The 13395-nt window shown below is 41.5% G+C and overlaps 1 protein-coding gene across 8 annotated transcripts in view; it reads right to left on the minus strand.

The window, feature by feature from the left end:
* Positions 1-13395, minus strand: part of OSBPL1A (oxysterol binding protein like 1A) — a 277900-nt gene that overhangs the window by 83686 nt on the left and 180819 nt on the right. For 7 of the 8 annotated variants that reach the window (XM_086682632.1, XM_025931211.2, XM_086682634.1 and 4 more), the window contains one exon: positions 393-549. The exons of the other annotated variant lie outside the window; for it this stretch is intronic. In XM_086682632.1, the coding sequence (XP_086538758.1) occupies positions 393-549 (157 nt within the window). The remainder of the gene's footprint in view (positions 1-392; positions 550-13395) is intronic. 8 annotated transcript variants of the gene reach the window in all.

Consider the following 13395-nt stretch of genomic DNA (forward strand, 5'->3'; position numbering starts at 1 on the left):
CACTAAAACCAACAAGAAGATCAAATGGCGAGAAACTAAAATAGCACGGGGAGGCAGAGTCATCAAAGATGTATGAGGAAAAAGGAGCCCAGCATCAATTGCAATAGACAATTCTGAAGAGCCTATCTGAATTTTCAACTAAAGGATTTATGTTCCCCGAAACCATGGTTGCCAAAACCACGTTTTATGCTTTATTCCTACAATTACAGATGATGTTCTTCTCTCAAATGAGCAAAAGTACTTAAGCTAAATCCTTTCTCTGAGGTGATAACGGCAATATAAATGTCCAACACAGACAGGAAAAAACAAAGAGAAGGTATGCTTTTCTTTATGAACCCGTAAGTATTTTATAAGAAAAAGCCAGCAATAGTGACTGTTAAAGACTGTCCTACCTGTGTTTTTTGATGCCATTGGAGAGAGCATCTCCACCACCACAATCGTTTCCCTCTGACATTCTGGGTTTTCTACTGCCCAGGTGCTCTCCTTCCTCTTCAGAGGAGCGTGCCGTCACTGCCTCCAGTCTGCTCAAGGACCGCTCGGACTCGGACTCTGTGGCAGAGCAGGTTCGCAGTCAATGAACTGAACTTGGGTGCGAGGTGGCAGTAACAATGGATATCTCCCTCAATGCATTAGGCTTTGAAACTTAAGCAGCCTACTTTGTCCTTCAACAATCCATCCATTAACTACCTCCTCAGGGATTTCAGGGAACCTGCACCCAATAAGGCTAAAGTGGATTTATGAAACAGATACAGGCTACTATAAACTTACAATTAAACAGATTTTAGACATTACAAGAGATTTCCAAAGATTATCCAATTCTTTAAGAAATCATATTCAGGAAGGAGTTCCCCCTCCCCCAAAATTTCTATCTTCCCTCTCAAAGCATCTTAAGGGTAACCTACCAAAAAAAAAAAAAATTCAGTTTTTAGAATTCACGTATAAGGAAAAACTTATAGCGGTGTACTCAGGGGAAGTTTAAATTACCTTTGATACAGTAGACACAGAAGAAAAGGTAATCTTAAAATACCTCAAAAAATACTTCTTTTGGTATGATATTATTTTAATCCTCAAGAGCTAAAGCTCAAAGTGTCCATATACAATCCAATTATCAGGCAGGCATTTTTAGGATAGAAATACCATGTTCCTAATTGGCTATGTATTCAGGGTAGAGCCATCTGCCTGTTTGAGAATACGAAGACAACTTATTTTTATACAACACATTATAGTTTTCAGGCATGATCACATTATTCATCTCCTTTTAGCATTTTCAGGGTGCCTTGGTGACAGTAAAGCAGGACTACGGGGTTATTAACATGTGTGCTGATGGTCTCATGGCTTTTGAGTTAGGGGAACCAGCATTTGAACTTAAGTCCTCCGATTCATTTATTGCTCTATATACTTCAGCTGAAAGTAGCAATCTACAAAAAACTTTAAATTGTGCCTGTGTTTCTACTGAAATATAAATTCAAGGTAACTTTCTAAATTCCCTTCCTAAGCAGATGACTATACACTCAACTGTCCTCAGCTCTAGGGCAGAACTCTTACACACATTCAAGCAAACTTCCTTAAACTTCCTTAAATTTACTGACCATCTGCTTAGTTTGTATTACAGCTAAACTGTTCAGGAAATCAAATTTTTTAGCACTTTCTTTTCCCTCTGCTGCATTCTATAACTTAGCCAACATCAAGGAACCTTATTTTTATCACATTCGGTTGATTATAGATCTTCTTTGACTTACAATGGGGTTACGTCCCAATAAACTCATCAAGTTCAAAATATTAGGTCAGGGCACCTGGGTGGTTCAGTTAGGTGTCCAACTTTGGGTCAGGTCATGATCTCACAATTGAAGGAGTTCGAGCCCCATGTCGGGTTCTGTGCTGACAGCTCTGAGCCTGGAGACTACTTCAGATTCTCTCTCCCATCTCTCCAACCCGCACTGCTTGTGCACGTGCTGTCTCTCTCTCAAAATAAATAAATAAATGTTAAAATAATTAATTAATTTATGGGGCACCTGGGTGGCTCAGTTGGTTGAGTGTCTGACTCTTGATTTCAGCTCAGGTCATGATCGCAGGATCCTGTGATCGAGCCCTGCATTGGGCTTCACTGAGCATGGAGCCTGCTTAAGATCCTCTCTTTCTCTCTCTCCCCCTCTGCCCCTCTCCCACCTTGTGCTCTCTAAAATAAATAAAAAAATATTAAGTTAAAAACGCATGTAATACACCTAACCTCCTCAACATCACAGCTTAGCCTAGCCTACCTTAAATATGCTCGGTCACTTACATTAGTTGGGCAAAATCATCTGACACAAAGCCTATTTTATAATAAAGTGTTGAACATCTCATATAATCTATTGAATGTTATACTGGAAAACAAAATGGTTGTCTGGATGCAGAATGCTTGTCTTACTGGCCTACCGGGAGCCAAGGCTCACTGCAGCTGCCCAGCACTAGTCCCAGAAATGATCCAAATTCAAACCCTGAAGTATGGTTTCTACTGAATGCATATCACTTTCACACCATCATAAAGCTGGAAAATTGTAAGCTGGAACCATTACAAGCCAGGAAACACCATAGTAACAAATGTTGGACAAGTACAATTGCAGGTTGGACAACACATCTTGAACTCTGAACCCTGGCCCCTCTGAATGGTGTTAAGTTACTTGGAGAATGTCTTTCAATGGCAGCAATTTTTATTTTCTGTAAATATAATTTTACTGGAATTTCTGAAAATATACTTTGTTCAAGTCATAGACGTTATAACAAAGAAACAGATATTTTAATAATAAATTCAAAGAGACATATTTTTCACTGTCAATTTTGTCAGGCAGTCACACAACCTTGTATTCAAAAAAATTAAAGACAACCTGAATAGCCAGTAACAAAGAAAGGACAGCCGCCATCAGATGAAATTAGTTGTTAAAATCACATTTACACCTACAACTTATAAAACAGAAAAATGCTTTTAACAAAATACAAAAGACAAAAATAATCAAGGTATCGTTCTGCAACTCTAAAATATAGAGCAAAAAAATAACTTTACTCCTTCCTAAGGAGAGGCCAGTCTGGTTCAGATGTACATACAGACCAGAGCAGTAAAATAACAGAAGTCTGTCTAGGGCACAGTGAGGTAAGGGAATCAATTTTCTCAGCTAGGTTGATGGGTATCAGGAAAGACGACATAGGAGAGGTGGTGCCTCATGTAAATCTTTAAAAAAAGAAAACGGCACTCAGGTAGAGGTAAGAGTGTTGGTGAGAGGAAGTTGTCTGAACAAATCCTGAATCAGAGATGATGACAGTGGTGTTAGGTGGTGAAATAGGAGTGGTTTTTTCACACCTACATTTTCAAATTTGTTTCATATGAAAAAAATTAAGATTCTGAAGAGTCAGACAAAATAGTTTTATCTGAATTGGTTAGTATTATTTAAGATGCATTAGTACTTTATAATTTAGATGTCATGAAAACCAAAAAGCACTGAAGCAAAAAAACCTCAGGCATTTATTAAATGGCACTATGAACAGCACAATGTATTTGCTGTTTAAGGACTACAAATCATAAGACAGGGACTTGTCCACCTAAAAAGAAAATTCCTAACAAAAAGCAGACATGTGCAGTAAACACCAAAGAGGTAACGCAGTTAAGAGCTCCTATGAGGCAAAGAAACTTTTTCTAAAACAAGACTTCAACTTGGTGAATATAAGCTGAAGACCTACTCCCTTCATCCATACTACGGGGCCACCGGGGTTACCTCCCAGGGATACACCACCAAATGACAGAGAGTACAGACCCTTGTCCTCTGTGGCAAGAGGTACAACCTCATGCCCTCTTTGCCCCCTCCCAGCCTGCCTTTCTACTCCTTTCTCCTGGTTCTTCTACCTCTCCCCTCCCCCAGCCCTTCTTCCCAACCTCCCTCCCTAATACAACCAGGCTATCCCCACCTTTCCCCTGGAGGGCTCTGACAAAGGTCACCAATTACCTCCATATTGTTTAGTCCAATGGTCATTTTTCAATTCTTACAGAATTACAGGCTCATTCACGGTATATGACACTGGTTAATTCATTCCCCCTCTCCCCTGATCAAGTGCAGGCAGCGTGGAGCCAAAGAACAGTATGATCTGGTCCCTGCCCAGGGTCTAGTAGAGGTGGACTATTTTGTGAACATCTGAATTTGGTAAAGTTTTCTAGGTACCATAACAGAAGTCTGAATGGGAACAGCAGGCCAAAAGGACAGGGTGTCTAGAAAGGACTGTGACTGATGATGGAGCTCAAAGTTGACAAAAGTAAGGGTGGGGGTGGGGGGAGAGTTATAAGAGAGGACTTTACCAAGGAGAGGGAAGAGCAGGACCCAATACAGACAGGAATGAGGTATTCAGTAGGATGGGAGTGCAAGGCACCAGGAAGGTGTGGCAGTAGGGAGTGACCGCAGGCACTGAGAAGAAGGTGAATCTCGAGTCCCCAGGGCAGCTGACCAATTTAAGATAAAGAAAAAGCAAGGCAGGCAGGAGGGCAAGGAGGATGTAAAATGAAGAAGGAAATGAGGCAGCGTCCCCATGCATGCCATGAGGGTCTGTACACCTGGCCAGGGGTTGATCACAAACTTCTCTCTGAGCATTTTAGCTTCAAAGGGAGAGAAGGAAACATGATCAACAACATGATTTACAGTGCCCCTGTGGTAAAAACTAACTAGCTGCTTAATTAAGAACAAAAGCTCATTACTTCTACTACTATGAACAGAGACATGTCTAATATACATAGTATGAAATAATTACCTAATTGGCAAAAGGGAGTCTTTTTTTTTTTTTTTTAAGTTTATTTACTTTTTTTTGAGAGAGAGAGAGAGAGAGAGCATGTGTATGCATGTGAGCGGGGGAAGGGCAGAGAGAGGGAGAGAGAATCCCAAGCAGGCTCTGTGCTGACGGCCCAGGAGCCTGAGGAGGGGGCTCACTTCCAGGAACCATGAGATCATGACCTGAGCCAAAACCAAGAGTCAGACACGCAAATGACTGAGCCACCCAGTTGCCTCTAAATAGGGAGTTATTCTTAATAGACTGCATTCATAGCATTAGTCACACCAATCTGTCTCTAGGATAGCATCATTTCATATGTAGACCCATAGTTATAGATATATTTAAATTCAAACATGTTGGGGCACTTGGGTGGCTCAATCGGTTAGGTATCCTACTCTTGGTTTCAGCTCAGGTCATGATCTCACAATTCATGAGTTTGAGCCCCACATAGGACTCTGAGCTGACAGTGCAGAGCCTGCTTGGGATTTCTCTCTCCCTCTCTCTGCCCCTCTCCAGCTTGCTCTCTTTCTCAAAAAATAAACAAACATTAAAAAAACAAAAATTCAAACATGTTTAGCTAAATACCTAAAAACACCAAAGCCACTGTGGAGGTTTACTGATCAAGGTAAAGCCTGCCCATAGAAGTAATTTTCAAATCTCCCAGTAGTAATATATCAGTGGTAGATCTTAGCACTTCTGAGATCTTAAATCTCAATCTTAAAACTTCAGGTTTTCAATTTTGCCCATACATATAAATATCAAATAAACCAGACCTTATCTGTCATCCAAAGTTAATGGGCAACATAGTAATGTCTTAATGGAAAGCATAAAGCACTTGGAGACAGTGCTTAATGCTTGCACTGTGGTGGTTACTGAGCTATCTTATAATAGCATAAGGCAATGATCCTCATGCTTTAAAAAAAAAAATACACAGGGGCGCCTGGGTGGCTTAGTCGGTTGAGCGACCGACTTTAGCTCAGGTCACGATCTCACGGTTTGTGAGTTCGAGCCCCGCATCAGGCTCTGTGCTGACAGCTCAGAGCCCGGACCCTGTTTCAGATTCTGTGTCTCCCTCTCTCTCTGCCCCTCCCCCTCTCATGCTCTGTCTCTTTGTCTCAGAAATAAATAAACATTTAAAAAAAAACAACAACACACACACACACAAGGAGGGAGATAGGAAGTTAGTCTTTCATGGGTAGAGTTGGGAGTTTCAGTTTCAGTTTGGAAGGATGAATTCGGGCGGGGGAGGGTGGGTAATGGTTGTGCAACAGTGTGACTGTGCTCCACATGCTCAAGGCCACCAAACTGTGTACTGAAAAACGGTAAAAATGGCAAATTTTATATTACACATACTTTACTACAACAAAAATAAAACAAAGCCCAAACAAATAAGCACACAAAACCTGTTAAGCCAAAGATCTATCATGCTGGATGCGTGAACTATATTCTGGTCCTGCTCTCTCACTTCAATGCCACTGGAAAACAAAAACAACGCAGAAGCTAAACTAGTTGATTTTTCTATAGACATATTTCCAAATGAAGCAAAAGACATTTATTTTAACAACATACACAAACTAGATTCTAGACAAAGTTAGCCTTTCACCATCTTTTTAATTTCCCACTGTGTTTTCCCCCTACAAACACAAGTGTTTCTGTATTGTAAGTAAAGCCACCCTAACTTTTCAGGATACTTCATCAACCTCTGAAAATCAGGGTAAGAGAATTTATGAAATAGCCTTATGTTATTTACTGAACTTCTGATGGGTAACTAGGAAAATCCGTATCATCGAATAATGAGGAAAGGAATATTTGTGCCTTTGTTTATTCCCACCTAGTTACAAAAGGACTCTGGTGGCTTACTTGAGAATTACATTTTATTGAGAAACTGAGAATAACACTTTGAAAAAAAGACTATTTTACAAGATAAATTCTTTAGCCTACAGATAAGCATTTAAAGTAGAAACTCTGCCTGATTATTTTCTCAATGAAAACAGCATATTAATAGAATGTTTTAATGTGACAAATCTCCACAGGCCTAGATCTTTAAAGCTCTGTTCACATTAGGACACAATCTCCTTTCACTTCACAATCCTAATCTCTCTCTCTCTCATCCAAATAGCATGGCAGCCAATGGCTGTGACTGGGTTAACGTGACTTTACAACATTTCTATCAAGTTTCATACTTTAAATATGTACAGTTCTTTGTATGCCAGTCATACCTTCATAAAGTAGTCTTCAAAAATTCAGAATTAAGAGGATCGTTAATTCCACCCTACTTTTTGAATTTTACCCCTACTAAAAGGCTAAAAGAAGAGGTCATAAAGTTAACAATGTAAACATGCCAACAATTCTTAACGCTATCCTGATCAACTTATTTTTATATGACCTTTGAAAACGAGCTTGTGAACAAATAGTACAAAGGAGCAAAATGTGGAAGAACTGTGGAGAAGGTCCAAGTAACCTTTCCCCTGTTACTTAAGGTAACAGGAAATGATGAGGAGATACACACAATTTAATACTTTTATTGTTGGTTTCCCGCATACTAGGCATATTCTAAAAATGTCCAAAGTAACCCAAGGTAACCCAAGCTCAAAATATCAGTGCCAAATTTTAATTTTGCCTTACGGTACTGTTGTGTAAACTTAAAAATTACCCAGTAAATATAAAGAACACAAACAAAATAAATAAAAACCTACCACATTGAAAATAAATTGTAAACTGAAAGTCAGAATGAGCCCAGAGGGTCTGCCAAGAGGCTACTATAATAATTTACTAAGGAAGTGACAAAAGCTTGAAACAGAACCCTGGGAGCAAGCATCAAGAGTGAGAGACATTCTAGACAGACATATCTTCACTGAATGATGTCCAAGGTCAAAATCAGCCAAATGGTATAGTGTTGCTTAAGACAGAGTTTCTTAAAAGCACTGGCTTGTCCCCAAGCAACTAAATCTACTCCTGTTTTCCACAACTTGCAAAATCTGCACATGTAATTGAAGATGAAGAATTCCACACTGTGTGGACTACTGGGAATCTTATGTGTATCTATTCTGGACGATTAAATCCACAGCTTCCTAGATTGCTGACATCCTTATAATTTTTTTCAGGAAGGTCACATATACATTCACTCTGCAGAACTAAGACCAGTTACAGAATAATCCACAGTTATTTAAAAAAACCACTTTTCTTGTGACTTCAACTTAATAAATCAACATTTACCAAGTATCTACCACACACCAGGTAAAGAGCTAGTTGCTCAAACAGTGTAGGAAGATTAAAGAGACAAGACTGGTGCTCTCCAAGTATTCAAAGTCCAATATATAAGATACATAAGTACACAGAGGTAAACATAAGACACGTAAGTAAACTTAATGTTTATACAAAGCATTTGTGGGGACAGTTGAAGAAGTCATTCATAAGGGACCCAGAGTACATTTCCAAGCAGAGATGACATTTGAGCTGCAATGACGAAAACTAGTTTAAGGCAGAAAAAGAGTATGAGGGGTATGAGGGGAACAGCAAAGAGCCCCAAAGCCTGAAAGAACAAATGTGTGCCCAGAATATCTAGTACAGCTAGAGACGAGGGTGGCTGGAGGAAAAAGATGTGGTCAGCAGAGTTGAAGCTTTAAAGTGAAATAGATCAGAGTTTGGACTCAACTGTAGTAATGGGGATGTTTTCCCAGGGAGTGATGAGGTCAGTTTTAGACTTTACAGACAGCTCTGATCTATCAGTGTCCTATGGCCACTGTAACAATTACCACAAACATGGTGGCTTAAAACAACAAAAATTTAGTCCTTTATAATTTTGGAGGCCAGAAATCAAAAATTACCTTCTCTGGACCAAAGGCACAGTGTTGGCAGGACCACCGTCCCTCCAGGGGCACTAAAAGGAGAATACATTCCTAATGTTTTCCAGGTCTGGAGGCTGCCTGCACTCCCCGGCCTGTGGCCACATCACTTGGCCTTCGGATCACCTCAGCCTCTGTCTCCTCTCTCTCCATCTATCTGTTACAGGATACTTGTGAAGGCATTTGGGCCCCACCCACATAATCCATGTTTATCTCATCTTGAAATCCTTAATCACATCTGCCAAGGTCTTTTTTCCCATAAATACATACATACATACATACATACATACATACATACATACATACATACATACAGTTACAGGTTCCCAGGATTGGAAGGCAAACCTATCCGTCGGGGACTGCTTTTCAGACTCTCACATCTGACAACATGCCAGGTGAAAAATGGCTGGCAGAGACAAAGACCAGAAGCAGTAAAACTGGTTAGAAAAGCACCCTCCACGTCTCTGGGGTCAAAGGAAGGGGAGGTGAACTAAGGCCCCCTCAGAGTGTACTGGGGGAAGTGTGAGGGAAGGGGTAAAGGTGACTTCCACATGTGTAGTTTTCCCAGTGGGCAGATGTTGATGCTGTTAACCAAGACAAGGAATGTAGAAGGGGGCCGAATATGGTGCCAAAATAGACGGGAACCCTAAATATATCATTATCCTCCACATCAACTAGTGTTCAAGCTCAGTCATTTTTGTCTTAAAAATGTATCCCAAAATTTCATTTGCTCCAATATGTGAACTCCTAATGGGTGCCAGAATCTATGCTAGTTGCCAGGGTTGCAGAATTTCTCATGGAATGAATGTACTATCCGGTTGATGGGCAGGGCTGACAGAAACCAATAATTATACAGAATTTCAACTCTGGGAAAATGGTGCACAGAGCATGCAAGTGGAGATCTGATCAAGTCAAGAAAGTCAACCAGGCTTCCTCGAGGAAGCCTCTGACCCTTCAGCAACGGTCAGAAGGACATGCGTTCACTAAAGCAACACAAAGAGAGAACTGCAACTTTCCATTCTCAATGATTGCTTTCATTCAAACTCTTGTCATCTCTCGTCTAGGACACGAGGACCCTGAATCAATCTTTACTCCTACAGCACACTCTACCAGAGTACGAACTCCTGAGTAGAGATCAGGTCTTATTTTCTTCAAAGTCCTGTCTCAGTATAATGGAATTACAAGAATTCCACAATGTTTACCTTAAAAAATACATGAATCTTGATAAAACAGTAATATGATGTCACTCTAATAATTATGTCTGTTGGCTCCCCATCACCAATATGCTAAAATTCAAATTCTTCAGCACAATCTTATCACAAGACTCATTACCAGCTGGTCCTAAATTACTTTCTTGGCTTCATCTTGTCACCTCTCCCCAGCACCCTCAACATTCACCCTTGCCTCAGCCACACCACAGTTCATGACATTTTTGAAAACTATTTTTCTTTACCTCCGAATGTGTTGTCCTCTCCCACAAAGCATTTTCTACCCCTGCCATATCTGTCTGGAGAACCTTTCCTGACTCTTCAAAACATTACTCAATTGTGGTGCTTTGTCCAAGTTTCTCAAGTGGTCAGCAGCCTCTCCTCCGAATTTCTGTAACCTTCGTGACATACCACTGGGTAGTACTCATTCATTAACTCGTTGAACAAATATTTATTGAGCACCTCTTTCTTTGTCTAGCACTGTTCCAGGGGCTGGGAATACATGAATGAACCGAACAAAATCCTGCCCTCATGGAGGAGGCTACATTCTAGTTGTGGGAGATCACCAAACAAATGAATATTATGTGAAAGGTGGTTTGTTTTTTTTTTTTAAAGGGCAAAAAAGGGGAGGGAATAAAAATTGATATAGTGAAAGTCTTTCTGAGCAAAAGAAAGTCTTTCTCAGTGAGGGAGCAAGCACTGTAGATATCTGGGAGAAGAGAGTTCCCGGCAGAGGAAATAATGAAAAGCAAAGGCCTAAGGGAGAACATGCTTGGCAAGTTCAAGAACTAGCACTGAGGTCAGGGTGACAGAAGTGAGGAGGACAGAGGCAGACTTCAGAACGGTGGCAGAGGGCCAGATCGTGTAGGACTTTGGCTTTTATTCCAGCAAAGAAGCAAAGCCATTGGAGGGTTTTGTGCAGAGAACTGATGTGAAGGGATTCATGTTTCAGAATGATCACTGTGAACGTTGTGATTAGCACAATGCTGGAGAGAAGGGTGAAAGCAGGGAGAATAGTGAGAAAACTGTTGTGACAGTCCAGGTGAGAGGTGGTAGGGGCGTGGGTCTCAGTGGTAAGAGTGCCGATATGACAAGTGGCCAGAGTCTGATATGTTTTGAAGGTACATGTAACGGGATTTGTTGAGGGACTGAATATGGATGTGACACACAAAAACGAGACTGTCTGACAGATAGTGTGAAGGTTCCCAGCCTTGGCCAAAGCACCTGGAAAGACAGATCTTCCACCTACCAAAACACAGAAGACTGCAGAAGGACCCGACTTTGAACAGAAAGCAAGAGTTCTCTTCGGGACATTGTAATATATGTAGGAGATATCGTTAGACATTTAAGTGAATATGTCAAGTGGGTAGTTAGACAATGAGTCTGAAATCCGGGGGGAAGCCAGAGGCTGGAGACACAAAATAATGGAGTTATCAGAATACAGATAATATTTAGCGGCATGAGACTAGATGAGGCCATGTAAGGCAACAGGGATCAAGCTTTAATGTCTGTATGCATCACCTACAGATTTGGAAAAAAAACCCACAGATTCTTATTCACTAGGTCTGAGCTGAGACCTTAGGTTGTGAATTTCCAACAAGCTCCCAGGGGATACTGATCCTAATCCTCAGACCACACTTTGAGTACAAAGGACCTAGAGACAAGTATGGACAGAAAAGAGGTTCCCTGCCTACCCCCAGAGACACTCTAATATCAGAAGCTAGAAGAATGCCAAAGGACTGGCACAGGAAACTGAAATAAAATCAAATGAGAGTGATGTTCTGCAAGCCAAGTAAAGAAAATGTTCTATGAAGGAGGGTGTAATCAACAACTTTCAGTGCCAGTGAGAGGTCAAGAAAGAGGAGAACTGAGAAAGAACCACTCAACCAGGCAACTGAGTGTAGTCCAGTGGTGACCTGATCAAGAGCACTGAGTGCAACGGGGAGAATAAACCTATAAACAGAGGGTGTTCAAGACAACATGGTAAGGAAGGAGAGTAATGTGGGATCAGAGGTACTTTAAGATTTAGCATTTTAAAGGTAAGACAGGTGATGGGAACAAGGAACAAGCGATTACCTGGGAGAGGGGAGGAACCGCATAGATGTCCTCCTGTAGGTCAGAGGGGGTGGGGCCCCAGGCACAAACAGGGAGGTTGCAGCCTCAACAATGCAAAGCAGAGAAGGCACAACATGTACACTTACGTACACATCCAAGGGTGTGGCAGCTTTGATACTGGAAACACGAGGAGTGTGTCAGTGACATAAACAATGTCCCCAGCTGGCGCAGGATGGAGGAGGAGGCATGACAAGTTTTAGGTGAGATACGCATGAAAGCAGCACGTGAAAGCAACGGACCACAGAAATGGAGTAGGACCGCTGGGCAGCAAAAGGGACCAACCACAAGTCAGCGGCTGTGAACTTAAAGCCAGGCCCACTGCTGTGGCCCTGGATGTGTCTCCAGTCTCACCTAGTCCCTTGAGGACTGGGGTTGAAGGGGGAGAGGGATGGTCTGGCGTTCTGCCAGCTGGGTACAGCGCAGGGAGAGAAAGGCAGGGGACTGATCACATGATGCCCCACGCAATCTAGGCCTCACATATGGAAAGCACATGTGGAGTGAGGGATGGTGTAAAGATGGAGATGATGTGATGTAGTCAAAACAATGCTAGAATCAAGGCTCTTGAGAGACTGGGTCGAATGATGGGAGACAGCCATCAGACGTGTACATGATCTCACGGTTTCTGAGTCTGAGCCCCAGGTCCTGCTTAGGATTCTCCCTCCCCTACCCCTGCTCACGCAAATACTCTCTCTCTCAAAACAAAAATGAACTTAAACAGCAACAACAACAACAAACAAACAAAACTGTGAGACACACAAAATGGAGATAGATAATGGCATCAACATGGTTCCTGAGAAAGGCAAACTCTAAGCTCCGATCTCCAGAATGAGAATGAGCAGCTGCGGTGGACTGGCGGGACAGATCCCTTCTACACTACACTCAAAACTGTCTTTCCAGGTATTCATCTCTTCCCCTAGCCTGACCGCAAACCCCCCAGACTGGGGGACTGGATCTTACCTAGCTTGGTATTGCTGTGTCTACCAAAGCACCTGGCACTCAACAGTCACATCTGGTTCATGAAATCTTCCCAATGCTGAGGACAGTACTAAATGCACGTGGTTTACAGTATTTAATGGAGCCAATAATTTAGTCAATTTAATAAAAAACATTTTAGAAAATGAAGATGAACCCAGAAGGTCAACCCAAAACCTTAAGGATAGATTGCATTCAGCAGTGTTTACCTGCAACACATATACAAGATAAGTGAGATGCTGGATAATTTTTTAATGCTACAAACTGAAAATGAGACTGAGAGCTCCTGCCACTAATCAGATTTTCTCCAGAATGTTTTACCACGTTACATATGGAAGGTGCTAAGTAACAGCCATGCTCTGTGGCACTCATTTTGCTGTCTATCATGTCAACTAATTAATGTTTTGTACGGGGCAGTAGACAAAACACAGAAGTTAGTACAAGATTTCTGCAGTTAAGGGAAATGTAGT

The sequence above is a fragment of the Puma concolor genome, chromosome D3 (assembly GCF_028749965.1).
Source record: "Puma concolor isolate L17-30 chromosome D3, mPumCon1.1.hap2, whole genome shotgun sequence".
NCBI classification, from domain to species: Eukaryota; Metazoa; Chordata; class Mammalia; order Carnivora; family Felidae; genus Puma; species Puma concolor.